This window comes from Bombus vosnesenskii, unplaced genomic scaffold, assembly GCF_011952255.1.
Source record: "Bombus vosnesenskii isolate JDL3184/JDL3185 unplaced genomic scaffold, Bvos_JDL3184-5_v1.1 scf7180000013304, whole genome shotgun sequence".
In the NCBI taxonomy this organism is placed as follows: Eukaryota; Metazoa; Arthropoda; class Insecta; order Hymenoptera; family Apidae; genus Bombus; species Bombus vosnesenskii.
The window spans coordinates 1,275,394-1,295,599 of NW_022882953.1; the positions used below are offsets into that span (position 1 = coordinate 1,275,394).

Below are 20,206 nucleotides of genomic sequence, written 5' to 3' on the forward strand. Positions count from 1 at the left end.
TACCGTACTATTCTCACGTACTTTCGACGACATTCAGCCCACAAGATCAAGAATTGCACGGTTGAAATATATTCCATGATCCGAATGAATATCAAGATTCGTTGTTCGCAGGATTATAAAATTTTACAATCATATCCTAACGCCGGCTCATCCTTCTTCTCTCACTCATCGTTCCTTTTAGCTCACTGCTGGGCGTCGTCGGTTTATTTTACTATAATTTTCGGACATAAATCCCTGTGGTCAAGCCAACCAACGATTAGGTTTTTCTAATGACCAAAAATTTCCAACCCACGCGTTCTTCCGTTCATCGTCGGCGACGTGTCTTTCTTTTTCACTATTCTTTCACGAGCGTTAGGAAATAATCCGGCTCAGATGATAAATAAAGCAATACGAAGTTTAGTACCTGATAAATCAACGTCAACTTTGTTGCACTCTGTCCTCTATTACAGGTTTTTATAGCCAGTGTGCAAAGCAGTTTCTTCGTGGCTTTGAATAATTATAAACATTCAGTGTCTTGATTCAATAAACATAATACCTTTGAACAAAATATGTTGGAAGTAATAAGATGTAGAAATTTATGTCAGCCCGCCATGAGTTGGTCTTTTACGACCTGAACTATCAAGCTTCGATGTGCATCTAATAATACTAGGTTTAACGATTACAATTAATGTTTTACGACGAAAATAGATATTCGCCTTCCGTACATACGTATACTGCCATGCTCTAAAAATCGTAATGTTACAATATCGAATACTACTACATGTAATAAATAACCAGAAAATGTCGTTGTCCCACTATAAATTCCAGTGTGTGTTAAATTAAACCATAACTTCAATCATCGTCTGTCGACCCACGTTTAATGATATGAATAGCGTGTTCGATACCTCAGTTATTCACCCTCATCGTGGAAAAATTTACAATACTCTGGCACCTGCGTGATATAATTCGCTATTCTTTTCGCATTCCACGGCCCGAGATTTTAACGAGATTACAGGAGATATACTGTTTCTTACGGCTCGAGACACGTTACACTGGACTCGAGGTGTTCGTGAGCTGTTTTAATGACACGGTTATTCGGTCGGCGGCGTTGCGAGAATATCGGGAACGCATTGATTTTTGCGGCGAAGATCGATTACCGTCGGTGCAAATTAATAATACTGCCTTTCACCGCGAGATTTCCAAGGCGATTCGCTAGTCTCGACGCGTAGATCATAATATTAAAACGCATTACGAGCAATGCGACAATGGCGGGAATCGGCGCCGGTCTGGCGTTCGTTCTATAATCAGAAGTCCCTAAAACCAGATGACTCGATATCGAATAGTATTAGAATTACTGAAGTAGATTTACGACAATACATTTTTGAAGATTTGTATGGTTGTTCGTGTATAGACGAAGCGGATCTTCCTTTCTTTATCTCTCCCCTTATCTTTCATTCTGATTTCTTTGGTGCAAGATTTCTTTGTACTTTAGTCATTGATAACTTTAGTATACATTGAATTTATTGGAAAAAATATCGATATTTTCATGTTACGCTCATTGAATATTTAATTTAACAAATCGTAAGAATAAAATCAAAGACGTTTATTCTAATAAGAAATCCTAAAAACTGAAGAAATCTATGGCAAATTATCTTACAATCATTGAACCATCCACTATGATTTGAGCGCATGGAGAATTCTTGTCATCGACGTAACGAATAGCATATAATTACAATACGCTTGGAAACTATTGGAATTCCTTCTAAACATATGTATGTTTTATATTTTTATCTTTTAGAATTTATCACGTATGGTAAAGGGACGTTTAATCCCCCAAAAATCTTTCAGCCAACTGTAAATATACCATGCTCCAACATAAATTCCTGCTCGTTAGACTTTGCATCTGAAGATTTCGCGAGGAATCACGATCCTCTGGTTTTAAAGAGATTTGATTTATTACTTGCCGCTGCGAATTTGCCTACTCCTGTTTCGTGGAGGTAATTGTGGTAAAGAATGCGGAAGTTAGACATGCTCAGATACTCGTGAGTTTTCGCGTTGCTATGTATACATGTTATACTCGTGGGAGGTGATTTAAGCGGTTTATTTAATTAGTTTCTTTCTATTTCGTGCCGCTATCCATTCTTTGTCTCGAAAGAAACGATTATATATCAGTTCTTGGAAGCGTTATCACGTTATTGATGGAGAAAATTCCTTTCATCTTGTAGTAAATTCAAGTACTTCTGTTTGACGAATCTCGTTGTTTGAGTTGAATTCTTAATTGGCTAATTCGATACTGTTTGGTATCTTAAGTAATTTTCTTATCAGCCTCCTTTCTTATAAATAATCCACAAAGATATCTATATATAAACGTTATTAAATCTTAATACTTCTTTGATATAATCATTTCAGTTTATATTACCAAACACCGTAAAATTCATAGTCCATCAGCCAAACTTTATACGTATTTCCTATTAAAATATTCAACAACCTATCATTAAAACTAACAATCGATAAACCACTATTTACGATCGAACTGAAAGTTTCCTCTTCCTTCGATCCACACCACTGTAATCATAACCCCGATATGAACCAGACGAATCCCATTACCATATGTATAATCGCGATTTCTACCAGCTAATTAGGTTTAAAGCTTCCTCTTTCGCACCTGGAATTAATCTATTCTATACCGCTACGCGAGGCGTCATCGAGTTTCCTTCGATCAATTTCTGACCGGAAGCGCACCTCGATCCCAATCATTTCGCGGCTCGCGCGATCGCTATCCCTATTAAAGGCAACGGCCGATATCGCATACCAGTTTTATCTGGGCGACATTACGTGCTGACGTACGAATATCCCTAGCCGATTAATATCACCATCGCGATGTTGTCCCATGATATTGATAAATGATAATCGCCGGTGCGCCGCGGCCACGGCGCGCCCCCTGTAACGCAAATAATTTAATAATGGCAGATTAACACTGTCGCGGACGAGAGGTAGGATCGGCTTGCGAACGACGCAAGGAAAATCGTCGAGGACATTAGTATGCTAATCGTTTCGTCGGCGCCAATGGCCCCAATAAATAATTCTCTTAACGCGAGAGTCGGACGACAGCCTGTCCGCTGCTTGTAACCGCTACCGTTACCTGTTCATCCCCCATGTGCACTGCCAGCCTCGGTCACGGTCTCTCTTCGATGATTTTCTAGGTTTATCACGGTTTCACTAAGAAAAAAGAAAGAGAAAAGAAAAAAAGGAAAAAAAAATGCAGACATCGGCGATTCATCCGTAATCGCGCGATAAATTACATAAAACGCTATATTTCACTCGTCGTGTATCATTCGGCTTGTCCCTCGTGTATCATTATCAGGATTCAGGATTATTTTGCTTGCCACGGCGGTTAAAACTCTCCTGCGGACGCTCGAAGCGAGACGAGTAAACACGGACCTGGCGTTCCAGTGATAAGAGTTGTTAAGCGCAGGCTCGTTGTTGAGCAACCTAGCAAATCGAGATTTTTCTGGTTTTCTTAGCTTTTCTCCAGGGGATTAGGTGATTGGGAGATTCAGGTTGTGAGTGGAAGATCTTGGAGCGTGATGTAAGGCTGTTTATAGGCAAATCTATATTTATTGCTTATCGACCTGAGAAGGATACGTTGGGCATTATATGAATGACTGATCGATGTGCTTATCGACGTATTACGTGTGTATTTGAAAAATTTTATAAGACTTTGCAGGTGTCCTGTTATGAAATGATAATTATTCCTAAATCATGATAAATAAAAATACATTGGAGTAATTGTATTTTAATACGATAATTTTAGGAACATGAAACGTAACACTTTGTGCATTTGTCATGAACGCGACCCGTGTTTGCCAATATTATCACACGACGTGTGTTACTCGTGTGATTCGATATTATAAGACAATGGGATAATATGACTAGCAGAGGTGTAACAACGAATAAGAAAAATCGATCAATCATGAGGACGAGGGGGATTGCGAGTCTAACAACGCTACGCTATAGCATCCAGTTACTTTTATGAAACTTTCACGCTAGTTCCTCGTTGATGAAAGGATAACGTTTCGAAAGAAATCACGGTATGTTCTTTTTATTAACCATTAGCTCTTATCCAAAAGCAACGTGAGTTCTTCTCGGATACTGGTTTGAAAATTTCGCCAACGAGAGATAAGGCGAGCGTTAAAAATAAAATTCATCGATCACGCGGTGATTTTGTGGAGCAAAACAAGGCGTAAAAATGACAGCACGCGTCAACTTTGGCGCTAGGAAATTAAGTCACGATTAAATACATCGTGTAATTTCTCAGTTTCGCCGGTGTATAATTTGCCCCTCTAATGACAGTGATTGGCTAATTAATTGATCGGTAGCGAATAAATCCATGATTAAATGATCGCGTGTCTCTCGATAATGATACTTTGAATATCGCGCCGGTTAAGTGGAATAAGTGTGCTCTTTCACCAAGCCTCCTGCGAAGAATACCTGACGATCGGTCGAATACACCTGCGATCGAGGAAAAAAGGCAAGAGATCGTCTTTCAGGGTTTCGAAGCGAGCACGATTGAAATACCACTCGATTCTATTGGGAATCATACGATGACGTTGTGTATCGATTTCAAAGCAGCCGGCCTCCTCCGGCTGAATCATCCACCCACGCGTGCTTCTTACTGTTCGTGATCTCCATCGCATCGTTCAACTCATCGATCAGTTCGTTCTTTCATTGTTAATTCGTGGAACTATGAAAGTAGGTGCGAAATTTTCACGGTGTCAAACCTGTGTAACTTTGAATTACATTTTCGTCTTTTTTAAATTATATTTTAGCTACTTATCACTAGATTGTAACATTATATTAGCACGAATTGATTTATTTATAATAATTATTAATTTCAATGTTGTTATAGTTGGTCGCTTTTATAGTGAGAAATTCTGTTTATGAAAGAGTAACGATTTTAACAATCAACGTAGATTAATGTTCATGCAATAAGAATAGTTTGGTGGATATGAAAATTAATTGTATCATTGTGTGTCTACTTTAGAATAATTCAAAGTATAAACAGAAATTTGAGAATTGAGAAACGAAGAATTTAATAAGATATTTTTGTGCCAACCAAATTTCTTTTTTTATATAATTCTATCATAAATAATTAAACAGAATTCTCTAATACTTACACGTTTTCCTCTTTTTTAATTTATACAAGAACATCATTCAGACACGTACAATTAGTGTAGAACGCCTTCTGCTATTATCATCGAAACGCATCGTGGCTATCGAGCCTGTAATTTAAAAGAATTTAAAAATAATATATTACGAATCGTCGTTGGAAATATAAAAGAGGGTTGGTCCACACGAGTGGACCCTGTGTTTGCTTTGTTCCGGTTCTTTATCTTCCGGTGATTTAGCGTGTCGTGGGTGGATTTTCGCCTCTGGCGCGTTATCCTGTAGAAGGGCTTTTGGTAGAAAGCCTCTTTCGATAGAAATCAGTTCACAAATGGATGACGTTTCGCTATTGAAAAAGTGCATTTACTCGTACAATATGTTTCAAAGCTTGAAAGGAATATGCTTTTTTAAGAATTTCGTCTCGTGATTGTAGTCCGATTAATTTCTACTTGATCTTCATTTTATATTATATAAGTTAAAATTTTATTGAATTTCAGCATTTCAGTCCGCTTAAAATATTTTTAACCAACCAGATTCATAAATAAGAATTATGAACGAGACGAAGACCATTTTTACGATATGTAGTAGAAATTCTTTTTTACGTAATCATCAATTTCCACACGTACCGCAAAACGAAAGGTCCAAAGTTACGCATCCTCGAGCTTCAAATATGTGTCCCCCTTTTTTCTGTAGAAATCTTTTATTTCATCCATGTACTTATCAGATTTCTGTTTTTATCATGTATCGTATTATATCACATTCTTTGTAGGAATATCCAATCATTCTATATTAATTTCTGCTTCAACTATAAGTAGTTCTTCCAATTAAATAATTCTCATTCAAAATATTTCCTCTCTTTATTTCCAATCTCAATGCTCTGATATTTTCTACGATATTCAAATTCTTTCTTTCACGCATACAAAAATAAATTTCATCGCTGATAAGTCACAGTACACTTAAACCATGGAATTCGATTCGTTTTCGATCTTTACACTCCTACATTCAACAAACCACAAAAAAGAAGCGATTCCCAGGCATTTGCGTGGGTTTACGCGTGGCGCAAGAATCGTTAATTTGTCGCGTCGGGAAGTACAAGCGTCCTGCGGTCTCATGTGGTCCTACTCGCTCGTTTATGAACGACCTTTACTATTGTAAACGTACGCAGGATACGTGGTGCAGGATTTACGCGTGTACGATACACGTACGAAACGGTGAAGCGACTAACCAAATATTTATACATGTCAATCATAAGAGACGACGAAGCGTCGTACGCTGTCTAAACAGGCCGCAGGGGCCTCGTGCAACGCGCAAGCCATCCAGTAGCGTTCAACATCGTGGACCTTTCCGTTGCTCGTTGCTCTATCTCTAACAAGCCTCTCGATAGTTACCGTTTGTCATGCGCTCCAAGTCGTGTTTGCTTCCCCATGGAAGAAAATCATAGGCCGATCTGTAAGGCCATCTAATTTTCATCTCGACTGTTGTTTAAGTGAAATTACAGTAGACTAGCCTACAGTAGCATTGCCTGTTCAGAATAAAGAACGTAATGTTTCTGATTCAAATTGTTTCATGAGCTCATTTCTTAGGTATTTCTTTTGTTTGATCTTTCTATTTGTACTTTTACTTTATCTTTTATTGACTTTTCTAATTTTGATTACCAGTATATTTGATTACCAGTAATAATTCAATTATTATTTCTGAAACAGTAATCCTTATATCTATATTTACTGTTGACGTTAAATTACCAGCTAAGGTTTATATCTTTCTTCGTACGAAAGAAAAAAAAGAAGAAATACAATTAATCCAAATCTAATTCAAATTTGCACGAGAGATATTAAACAATGGAAATACTACAAAGTAGCCCAGAAAATGGCAAAAGGCTGTTGTTGAAACTCTCGGTAAACTGCTATAAGTCACAAGTGCGTTCGCTCGTGGCAGATGCACAAAGAGTATGCTAATAATACGAGTCGTTGCATTGACGTTCAATAAACACGAGTTTCGAATTCTATCACGAGTTTATCCAGTAAACCGCTATTAACGTTTGCACACGACAAAACGCGTCAAGATGGGAGGATGCTTCACTTCAAAGCCATTCCATTTAATTCAACGTTCATTGTAACTGCATTTGCACGAATCCTCAATAATCGACCATCACCACGTCGACCACATCATAGACGTCGAGAGTTTCGTACAACTTCGATCATTTAATCATCGTAAAAGTTTAAAGACTTAAAAAAAAAAAAAAAGAAGAAAAAAGAAGACGGTGTACCATACTCGAAGAAACCTTGCTTTCCTCCATTATTTTATTCGATTAGTTTAAGCAAACACGTATTTAGGTGTATGTATGTAAGTCGGTTACCAATTAACGGCCTGCTTGACAAATTTATCGACGACTCGAAATTCTATCCCGATCTGCTCGCGAATTTATGATGCGTTCCGCGTTCTACACGCTTTACAACTCTTATTACGCTAATTGGTCCTGCCATGTGTACGTATCTGTTTACTACCGTTAATTTGCACCTTGGTTTTTATTTCTCGCGTAACGAGCCACCGATCTTTCTTTAATATATGCATACTCGACTGGAGAAAGTTCCATACAACGGATTACATGCATAATCGACAACTTCTTTCCACTGTCTGTGAGCTGTTGCGATTGCGGAACCCTATACAGGTCCGTGGATCGAGCCTTTTCTGCGGCTCATCGTGTGATCGCAGGTTGTCAAAGGTTAATAAGTTCTGCCACTGACATTTTCGGTTGCCGGATCTTAACACTAGTTACGTCTACGGTTATATGGCTCCTAGGGAATAAACTTAATGCTTAGGAAGGATTAGAGTGTACGATTAGCATAATCGAAGTTTACTACTAAAGTACATGGTTGGACAAGTGATTTATGGTAATAAGTTATTATGTACTATTAGTTCAGCGGCTCAACTACAATTTTATTAATACTCGACCTTTTACGATCAACCGTGTATTTTGTTTCAGTCTATATCGGTAATTTACGAAGTTAGAGATATTGTACTTAGAAAATCATTCAAATTGTATCAAATAGTATGAAAATATCTTAATATCTACAGCTTGACATTTGATCATGTTAATTCAATTAGTTGCACTAAATTTATTAATCATGTTGTTCATGGAGCACGGTCAATATTTTAGATTTCGTTTATTTGTTTATCGAAAAGGGAGCTAAGGGGCTGCCAGATCACGTTCTACAATTTAAACTTTTCGTCTGATCTTGATATTTTCCTATTATCAGCAACGAGCAAAAAGTAAATACTTAATACTACAAATCTTTAACAACTAGTAATACAGAAGCGTAAAGCATTCGATATTGGATGAGAGGCAAAGGAAATAGCTTGTCATAAGCCATGAAGATAAAAGCGACAAAAATTGGTGTAACAATGGATTGCATCGCCGTCGCCGTATCCTGGTGGCAACATAGCAATTAGGCGTGTCTATGATTTTCTCACGTTCCACGCGTCGATCCGCCGCAAAAAGCGAAACAGGGACGACGGCGATTGCGTAAAATTTTTATGCACATTTCGAAAGACCTTTCGTCGCAGCCAACGATGTCGTAGACGCGATATATTCAAATCACCGCCACCTTATTACGATACGACAAGCTTATTACGATAGGCAGACGGCGTATATCGAGAGCCACGGGTGTATACGCGCGTCTATCTCCGGTTATTTGCCATATAACGGAACAGTTCTCAGCTCTACGGTGAAACGTTGAGGCTCGTGGAGACCTATAAATTATTGCCGTACGTCTATCCAATCGCAGCTCGGCCGGCTGGTGAGTTAAAAAGAATCACGGACCAATGGTGGCAGAGAATGTCCAACGCTCGTAACTACCGCCTCCGGTTCAGGACGGGCGCAGTAAAATCGGAAATATCGCCGTAGAAATGCGTTACGCTATCCGATCGATCGACGAGCGTATCATATTGTATGATAATCGTGGCCGATATCGGTTGTGGCGATCCATCATACGGAATTCCATTCTCTGACCTGGAAATTCGTCGCCCTGTCGCGCGTTGCACGCGAAACGATGCCAAGGATCTCCAGGAGTAAAAATTGTAGGCGGTAGCCATTTCGATGGTTGATAGGCGAGCTGGTCGCGATGCGATTTCATTGGTTGAAATGGACAGCTAGGAAACCGTGGAACGATTTCCAGATTGTGAAAACCGTGTCGATTGATCTTGTTTTCTATCCCGGGAGATTTGTTGCTTCGACAGTCTATGCAGGATTTAAGAGACAGTTTAATTAGATGCAGTGTCGTGCTGTGCACGGTGTATGACTTACGTCAGAGAGTAAGAAATAGATTATTTTTTATTTCAGATGAAATTCTATTGCCTCTTTGTTGTATGCCAGTTGAATGTCTTTCAGATTTTATTGAAGAAGTATTTCTTATTGGAAGTACATTACATGTACTCTTTGATATTTCATAGAAAGCAAATGTTATTTTACTTAAGAACGTTCTATTCAAAATTATTATCTTTAATCATTTTAATCACTACTTATAATACTTGTTTCTCTTTCAATAAAAGGGTTAATTACAGAAATGATGCATTTTCACGTAAAACAAAGTGACTCGGTAAAAAATTTCCCCGTTATTCCATCTACTCTTCACCTACAAAATGCTTGTATACTCATTATTTTAAAATCGCAATAAAATCAAGCGACTCTAGGATTAACTCTTAATTAGCTTTTTCCGTCTAACCACGTTGATCCAGTATATCGAATTAAATTAACTCGGTGCGTACTCGTTCAACGTATTCTTAATAGACCATTAGGCACGACTTGTGGTTGTATTGCATCGTCACTTAGAGCACCACGGACGAGTTCTTCAGGTAGCATAAGTTTTCGCGTGAAATCGTTGCGTCGACACACCCTCTTCGTACGGTAAACCCTAAACAGACAACACGAACGCATAAACTCTGGTTGTAAGAGATAATCCGGTGTCCGTACACATACAATCCTGATTTTCGACTGGTAACCCAAAGTACAAAGAACCAGATACCACGCGGGTGCACAAGCGTGAACAGACATAAAGAAACACGTCGATAGGTCCCGTCTTTTCGATACCAGCGTTGCCTCTTTGAATGTTATCGGTCTACCCTGCACGACGCGGTTCATATATCGAGATGTATGTGTATATCGATAGTAGTCTCGCTTGTACAGAATGCTGGTTTCTATTTAGTCAAGGCTACCTGAAATTTTAAATTTTGTTTAAATAATTGATGGTCGTTCCTGGCGGTAATAGTATTATTGTATGGAGATTAGGAAAACGATAGATTCCTTGCAAGATTCTTTAATCGGATTAAAATACGTACTTAAATTTATTGTATAGACAATTTTTAAGTGGGAGGCTTTAGTTTATATAAAATTTTATTCGCAGATATTAAGAAATAAATATCGCGTTCTTACGATAAATTAGCTGTTTCACGTACGTGCAATATTGTGTATGCATGTTACGCAATGTACAATATTGTATATGCGGTATTTAATAAGCTATTGATTAACTAGATAAATTTCAGTCTCCAATTTTAGTGCTTTTTACGTCTTCTTTACAAGACCATTTAAAAACTATATTTCTTTTATTTTTAATATTAAATTTATTTTTCTCGCACGTTAAAGAGCGACAGAAGCTTGTGTTTCTTGTATTTAACGTCGACGGTACAATATAATCGATCGTAGTAGCGTGGTTTTGCTACTACATTGATAATTTGGCGATTTATTAAAATACGAGATTGCAGAAGTAGAAGCTTTTACTAACAAACCTACTATAACATCGTTCAACCACAACAGAGGGTAACGAGGAGATATCGCAAGTTTATAGTGGCAGTTCATCCAAGTCCCAATATCTTCCCCGGACCCTGATATTACGAGGTTAATCTGAAAGTACGTGTCCAATAAATCCTCCCGCCGAATATTTCGTATCTCACATGTAAAAACCACTGGTTACATTGAACCTCTCATTCCCTGACTTATAGCAGATCGGCTCGTATTTTTTCTCATACAAGAAACCTCATCCCTCTACAGGTACATAATCAGGAAACGAGTTTGCAATTCAAATGCCATACTTCATAGCCTTTTTATACTTTGCGTCTCACATGGATGGTCTTAAATATTTATCCTCTAACATTTTTCCGATCTTAGTGTTCTTGCGAATTAAGAACGATAATCGATGACACAGAACGTGTATCTTTACAAGCTATAGACTATGTCACAGCAAAATTAGCACGTTCTTTTTCGTTTATTTTGTCATTTTGATGCATAAGAGTGATTATGCTAATTTATGATTGGAAAATTACAGTTAGAATTAAAAGGAAAATGGCGGAGCATGGAGGATGTTATAAAATTTAGTATTCAGTAGATGATAGACTTGTGTACTGCAAGTACGTAGTAAGTAGCGTTGTAATAGGTTTGATCAGCTGGTAGTTCATGAAGTGATTTTTATTCTATTGATAAGATCGAAATATATTCGCAAAGAATGAGATCTGCGAACTACGCGTGAACAGAACAGATTTTCGTGAAATTTAACTATTTTTATTTTTTAACCATTTAGAGGCAATCCAGATCGTTCGTTCGATGGGAATTTCACTCGAGAATTAAAAAAGACCCTTACGAGGCTTTTAAACATTTAATTTAACAACTATATAATTGCAAGATTTTAAAGATATTCTGGAAATCTGAAACAGAAAAAAGATGAATATGGACGTAAATACGAGAAATAGGAACTTACGCTTTGTCATCGTAGGATTAGTTCATCGAATAAATGGTTCACGAAAAATTTCCTCGTCGATTGAAAACTGCACTTTGCAATTTCACTTCGATGATGTGATTAGGGTGAAAATTAGCCGTCTTTCAAAACGTGCCAGTGCACGTTGCTAAAGCACGTCGTGGAGACGTGTCTCGTGGAAATATCCCACGACGATCGTGCGTACGCGAGCTGCCAACGAGCGACCGGCTAATTTCGACTTTCGAAAATACGCTTGGCATACCGGCTGACTGGGCATTTCATTATCAGGCGGAAGACGACTCCGCAACGAATTCGAGACGCTAATTAGCGTGTTTCGGGCCGTGGTTTGCCTCCTAACACACTGGTGGGATCTTTAAATGCGTCGTCGACTCGCAGTACCGCTCGTGAGGGGATGTATACGATTTAACGGAGTTACAGTATCCGCGACGAACACGATGTTACGGTACAATATACTTTATGAGCCGGAATGAGTAGTGCTTTTCAGTCTGAAAGGAGTTTCGTCACTGTTTGTATAGATTTTTTTAACGTGTCACCATAGATACACTCATGTGGACGTTGTTCGAAATACGTTTTTTGTTCGGTTTCACTCGTTAAAAAAAGGTTTACACGATGGAAGCTCAGAGCTTCGATTGAGTTATTGCATCGAAGATAGAGGAACCTTGGAATAACGATACAATTTATGATTATGGAAATGTTTGAACAACGAAGTTAAAATTTACGTCATAATAAAAATATGTGCCTCGATTATTGACTATTCATTTAGCAAGGAATAAAAATTGCTTTATAATAAATGGAATTATCAAGTTCGAGTAAGCAAACTCGACAAATTATTAACGATAACTATTTTACAACTAACGAACAAGATTAATAACTTTGAGTTGTAATTTGTTACGAATGAAAACAGACTGAGCGATCGTAACAGAGTTTGGAAGATCGAATTAACAAGTATCTAATGTGTTAATTGCCACTGTCGTCGGATACTAAAAGAAGAATTTTCACAGACATATATATACTTAGGGTATTTAGTGGAGGAAAGATGGTTTTAGCCCTTAATTGCTACACGAGTTGGGTAGGTCGTACTTTGCATAAGTTAAATTTTTAAGCAAAAACAGGCGACAGTGATAACAACAACGTTCGGCAATAAATTCACCTTCAGCAAGCACAACTGAAAAATAAAAAGTAATTATCATTTTCTGATCTTGCTAATAAAATCTCCAGAGCGGTTGAAGTATTCGTACGAAATACCCTAACGACGTGAAATTAAAAAAAAATTACTGGGAACCTTTAGGAATTCCACGTGAATAGCGTTTACCCAAATTTGGCAAAATCGATAAATCGAGTCTCTATTTCCTCGTAACTTCCACCGACTCGTGCTGTATCTCAAATTCCAACTCCCACATTCGCAATCAGCACGAAGCGTATCTCTTCGAGTACCGTTCACTTGGCGATGATTATTCCAGTATTTCAGTGGAGTCAGCAATTAACGATAAACATTAAGTCGTCGTCGTAGTCGGCGTAATGCCGCGTGTATGACGCGGTTCGTATAAGGAGGATCGATTAAAATCGCAGTGCCAGTGAGAGGAGGCCGGTCGGCGATGAGGCAACAAACCGATAAGGATCCGAGAACTCGGTGTGTGGTCCGTTTGTGTGTGAATATCCGGCCGATCAGAAACAGCGTTGGCCACATCGCGACGTCGAGTTCCTCGTACGGGAGGCGCCAGTTAGTTAACCGCCTCAACCCTGAGGGACGATGGCTTAATTAAACGACACGGGCGTCGAACGCTATCTTTTATTGTCCCATTTCTATAAATCTCTGGAAACCGAGCCCTCTTCGCTATTCTAGACATCGTTGCCTGCCACTGTGCGGGATAGACAGACAACATCGTAGGCGCGACACTGTTGAAATTCTAATTTGTGCTGCTGTATTCGTTGAACGTCGTGAAAAGGAGGGCGTGGAGATTCGTTACGGACGATTGGTGAGACTCGTGCATGTTACAGAAGATTGATAGCGTCGTAAGATAAGCACGATAATGGGAATTTGCGCGCGCTCGATGGATCGTTAATGCGCTAATTTAGAATTCTGATGTGACGATGATTGAGGATTATGGGATAATTAGTCGTTGTAATGGTGAAATATCTGTGGAATAGGATTTCTAGTAGTTAATGGAATTGGATAGGAGTAGCCTCTAATATGGGAATATTTCTGATACATCGTTTTAAATAATCATTAATGTTAAATATACGAATTGAATTTCTAATTCAATACGGAAGTTACCAATGCTGGAATAAAATAGATTTTCGTGTAGTTACTGGAATTTTTCATTAATAAGCCTACAATTTTTAACGGAAGATCTGTATAAAAAAAGATAAATAATATTAATAGCTGTTTTTTTAACACGATATAGATGCAGGAAAAACGTGTTGGATCTTTACCTATTTATTTAAAGAAAAATGATTTTTCATATTAGTAGTGACATGAAATATTTTAATATCTGAGAACATACGGATCCTTTTATCAAAGTTTCAATTCACCTAGAATCTTCTCAGTTTGAAGATTTTCTTACGTATAGCACTGTTCACTTGAACCCCTCAATCAGTAAAACTAATCAAATTTTACAAAACTCCATTTCATTTCTAATTCGCGAAGTTAATCACGACTTAATCAGACAATGACTTAAGCGATTTATACAAAATTTCGTAGGACACGATGAGCGTATTCTTCGGGTGTTCGTAAGGGCGAGTCCATAGCATCTCGTGAGAAAGTACCGGTGATACAGGATCGGTATTAACGTGCAATAAACCACTGTGTTAGTCACGCAGCGCACATGAGCGCTGGTACGCGTTTATAGAGGTGAAAACATTAATTCGGCTTATAATTTTTATGCAAAACAGGCCTCTCGGGCGTTCAGCTTCGCTCCGTACGATCGCTCGTCTTCTCTTTCTCCCCTCTTTTGCCAAGACTTTCGGCTTAATTGCGGAATATATCTTGTCGCTAAGAATTAGAAGCCGGCTCGCGCGATTCGTTCACCACCGTAATCCATTTAATTCAATTTTATCGATGTTTCGAGAGAAAGATTACCCGTTGCTTCCTTCTTCTGGTTGTTCAATGATTTATGTACACTCGTTGCTCGACGAGTAGTTCGATGAAATCGTAACATCGAAGTTAGCGAACATAGCAAGCTATTGCGTTATATTTGAAAGTATTAATTTTCTATGTAAATATTCAGAGAAAGTTTAAAGAATCGGAATGTATAAAAGAATTTAATTGGCTTATCCTTATCTTCTCGTGTATTTATTTCGAGATTCTTAAAAAATGAATTTTCAACAAATTCCATTGAAACTAATTTATATATAAACTTCGAACACTTTCATTGATCGTTCACACCGAACCAACGATAAATTAGAGATTCAATGGAACTTTTTCTTTTCTCTTGCAGGTGGTTTGGCTGACCGCAGTCCTGTGCCCGCGGCTTGCTGCCGCCAACAACTTGACTTTATCCTTCTCGTCTCGTAAGGCCAGGCAACATCCATTCAGGGGACATATCTCTCGCTGGTAAGTTTTCACTTTCCTCGCTACTTCTCTCCCTTTCGTTATTATAATATCAATAAACGCGTGTTCTTCTAACAGAGATATACTAATTTTATTGTAAGACATACCATGTGTATCGTAAAACGATCGACGATACGATCGAGAATACGGTTGACAGAACGAACGACGAAATACCTTGGCATCATTCAAGCTTGGCATCGCGCTCGCAAATTATATCGACACGCCAGTGACACTATTTTGCACGGCTGAATTTCAATTTTCAATCAGCAACCGTGGCGCCCGTATATCTCCTACGCTCCACGACGCTACGCCATTATTTATCCTGTCTGTCACGAACTGTCTTAATTATTATTAATGACTCGTACAAGAGGTTCGACAGGTGAATACGGAATTAGGGGCGAATTATCGGTTCTCGAGCGGCTTTTTCACTTGTCTTATGCTACATTCTGTCGCGTGTAGTTTAGACACGAGTCATTTGCTTTTAGAAGCACGCGTGAAATGTTATGCGTTCTCTGTCGGGTTTCAAGTTCTTCGATTGCCATTGCTTTGAAATGTTACGCATTCTCCCGAGTTTTAAATTCCTTGATCGGTCGTCGTGCTTCTCTTCTTCGTATCGTAGCATAGCTCGTAGCGAAGCCTCGATGGTTTCAAGTTCTTCGATTGGTTTTGCTTTGAATGGTGTGCATTCTCGCCGGTTTTGAATTCTTCGACCGGCCTTCAACTTTTTCTAGTTCCTATCATAGCTCAGTGAAATTTCGATGGCTGTTTGAATCTTGTCTAAATGTCATCTGAATGTTGCAGGACGCAGACCTTTGAGGACACGACCAAGCGGATGACTTATCGAGAGATGAACATGATTCTACGACACGAAGGAGGCGAGGACGGCCTTCCAGTTGATTGCTGCCCTACGGTAGAGGAAATGGTGGAACCGGTCGGCGGTCGAAATCGGGAAAACATGTACGTCCAGCTGTATCGGGATGGTCAGAACGCCCAGAGGTTCTTCGAGTACTCCTGCAGGCCAGACGTCCTCGACAAGCCGTGCAGGTTCATCGACCGGAAGTTCACCAACCAGTCCAGATGTGTGCAGAAGTTCTCATACACTTACGCTATCATTGAAAATTCTGGATCGACGGTACGTAATGTAAAGTGATCCTGATCTAGTTTCCATTAGGCTTTCGCGAGTGCGTCTATTCTGTCGATGCTGTGCGATGTGTTCGTTACCCGTGATACGTATTTCGAGCGATTTTTACTAAATGGAGCCAGAGATTAAAAGAATCTAATTCGTCTATTATTATACATATATTTTTTTTTAATTTATTTACTATCTTTACAATGGTAGTGAAACTGATTTGGTGTTAATATTATTGCGATTAAAAGGTTCGATTAACGGTAGATCGGAGAACAAATTTAAACTTTAAAACCGATTAAAAAATTGTCCTTATTTTCAACGACAGTATTGTCCACGTTTTTCCTCGATGGAAGAAAATAGGATGAATGGAAATCAGTTTTTATCAGTACAGTCATCGATCTAATCATCTCAAAAACAGTAACTCTACATTATACAGACAATTATTATAATACATATATGTAGATATTAGTATGAACAGAAACTACTTCAAATTGTATGCCAAAAATATCATCAGTTCTTAGAGTATCATAGCGAAAGTGTAAAACTAGCTATTCTTGTTCTTGTTCTTGCCGAGGTTTCGGCAAGTCAACACGACTTTAATGTAAAAGAATATATTATCCACTTGAAGAACGTGTTCTGCTCACAGGGCGGAAAGGAGGAACGCGGGAGGCATCGGCACAGAGAACGCATGATCCCTACGTTTCCCGGGAACACGGTGGGTGGATCGATGTGGACGTTGGACTACATTAAGGTGCGAAGTGGGTGCAGCTGCGAGGTCATGCCGAAACCGAAGAAAAAGAAGAAGTACAAGAAGAGCAAGCTAAGGGACCAAGATTTGGATTCGGAGACCTGAGATCTGTATTACCGTGGGATCAGAACAGATCCCTCTACCTCCGTGCACGCGATACCACCGATAAAAAGAAGATTGCGATCCGATCGAAACGCGTTCCAAACCGATGCAAAATCTAATGTGACATGGAGAGTATTCGTTTTTCGGATTGTACAGGATTAAAATGTTACCAATGGAAGGGTTTTCTCTTTTAACGAGGATTGAATATTATCGTTAAAAGTACTTTTTTTTACGTTAAAAGTGCCTTGATGGAAGCTTGTATCGTTTCTAACAATAGATCATCGACGATAGTTATTATTTTAGAACGATTCTATTATCGTATTTATTATATACATATAAGTAGATAACAAACTAATTCAAGAGTATGATAAGATATTAATAAGGTTCTAGAGAGGAGGTTCCGCCAAACTGTATTCCGCTTATTTTTAGTAAGATTGATATTTTTAGATAATGGTGAAATATAAAGTGTAGTAGTACAACAAAGTCAGTAGAATCTCCTTCGAATGAATAAATAGTGGATAGACTGATATTACGATTCAAAGAGTTGAACGTGAAAGATGTTTGAATATCTGCGTTTTCTAAATTGTTATTGTAATTTCAGAAATGTAATCGTATGCTAAAGAGGAAGCGTACTTGATACATTGTCTTGTATTAGTAGCAGACGAATGTCTCGATTAAATTTGTATTTAACATTTAGGAAATATTTTCATTTTCACCCGCGGCCAGTTATTATAGTGTGCTCCTATAATGCATGTACATTCTAAAGTTACGTTTATTTTTAAGTTAGAGAGGAGAGGTAGATTTTATATTTATAGATTTTATCTCTAATTGCAAGGTATAACGTATTATGTTTCATAGATCTGCGATAGATATGATTCGTTATATATGGATAACGAGAACCAAACAAAAAACTGCTTAAATTTATTTAACGTAATAAAACCCTATTTAATTAAGCGATTAAGTCTGTTTTATCTTTTAAAGCACTGACTAGAAGAATTAGAGGGTGCAACGAACAAAACGTTGCATTAGCTAGTAACCATGACGATTATTAATAAATCTGAATATATGATAAGGAGAAAAGAATAGAAACTTATTGTATAATCTAAAATATAAGTTACAGGATATGTAGAATTTATTTTACGTATGATGATATATAGGTACTTTTATACGAGAAGATAATTTTTAAACATATATATAGACAAAAAGTTTACATTAATTTAACGCATACGTTACAAATAGAAAGCTGCCATTATTTTAATAAAACTTTACTGATTTATCTGTCGTTTTGTACATATAGAAAAGTATATAAACATTAACATAAATACGCTTTTATGCGTTATATTAGTGTAATGTATAAATTATAAGATAAATAACTTTTACATTTAGAACTAAAAACGTTCGAGAATGTTGTACTTAAATAGTTAAAATCGTATTAATTAGATTAAATAATGAACGTATTATAATACCAGTTTTTTTAGTTTAACATATTTATGAATGTACTATAGTAAATTACGTCGTACGTTTAATTAGCGAGGAACCTTTCCAATAAGCATATTCTCTTTTTCTATCACTGTAGTTGTCGTATTAATATTCTAACAAGTGGTTTCAACTTGATAACACTCATGTATTATAATCAAGCATTAGGCTTACAGATTTGTTTTCTGTATGCCATGTATACATTGTACATAAATGATATTAATACAATTGTTATAAAAGTATTCGTTATTTCTCTTCCCGCGCTGAATGCAGTAATTGATTTACATTTTTATTCATAATCATATTTTCTTTTTTCTATTACAAATTCTTTATTAGTTAATTTATTAAATATATGTGTTGATTATAACGCGTTACAACGCGATGTACCGAAGATTCCGTTAGGCCGGGCAGATTTATGCCACCAAAAACAATCGGAAAAATGAAATTTTATTGCTACGACCGTAATGTACTACGTACGACAAAAGTACATGAGTAATTTAATGGATTCGCAGTATCATGTATTTTTAACTTCCTCACAGTACTTTTCCACAGCTCAATAGCTGAGACCTTATGGTAACTAATGGTTCCTGAGATATAACTCATACACTTATACTCCATCGGATATTCCACAGGGATGTACATTCTACCACCTTGACGTACATCTCCGCATAATACTGAACCCAGCCTCGATACCTTTTCTAAAGGCATAACGTGCAATGAAAGTGAACGTGCAATTAAAAATGCTGAAACAGTGCATTTTAGCGAAACTGCAATCATATCTCAGAAAAGTCAAGTTAAATTGTTATAAATTGCTCCCTAATTGCTTCATACGTCGCAAAACCATTTAAGTACATATGATAAAAACATTGCTGCGCATTTCTGTACACATACACACACCAATTTTGTGCGTGAATATATTAAAAAATCACAATCAGTCAATCGTCATCAATCTATCCCCTTCAATCACACATCGCGGGAGCGAACAATTACAATCCTTGACCAAGCGTGAATCTTTCAGTGGATTCTAAAATGTTTGTATTTAAAACGTTGCGAAGATATTATAAGATATGATTGTAACTAGTGAGTCTATTATATTTGCAGTAAATTTGATAAACTATTCATATTTACAAAATTAGCATTAATATTAGAATACAATATAATATTTTAATGAATTAAAAAATTATCCATTGCATTCTTAATACCTACAGCGTCCTCTGCAAGAAATAACGTGAACTATATTTCCAAACCACGAGTCAATTACGTAGATAACAGTTTTCAACATCTCGTTCTTT

At 37.5% G+C, this 20,206-nt stretch overlaps 1 protein-coding gene across 2 annotated transcripts in view; it reads left to right on the plus strand.

Annotated features, from left to right (window-relative positions):
- LOC117234333 overlaps window positions 1-19,153 on the plus strand; it is a 113,512-nt gene extending 94,359 nt beyond the window's left edge. For both annotated transcript variants that reach the window (XM_033495431.1, XM_033495432.1), the window contains exons 3-5: window positions 15,347-15,462; window positions 16,261-16,591; window positions 17,235-19,153. In XM_033495431.1, coding sequence (XP_033351322.1) covers window positions 15,347-15,462; window positions 16,261-16,591; window positions 17,235-17,441 — 654 coding nt within the window. In that variant the 3' untranslated portion in view covers window positions 17,442-19,153. The remainder of the gene's footprint in view (window positions 1-15,346; window positions 15,463-16,260; window positions 16,592-17,234) is intronic.
- Window positions 19,154-20,206: the final 1,053 nt, after the last annotated feature.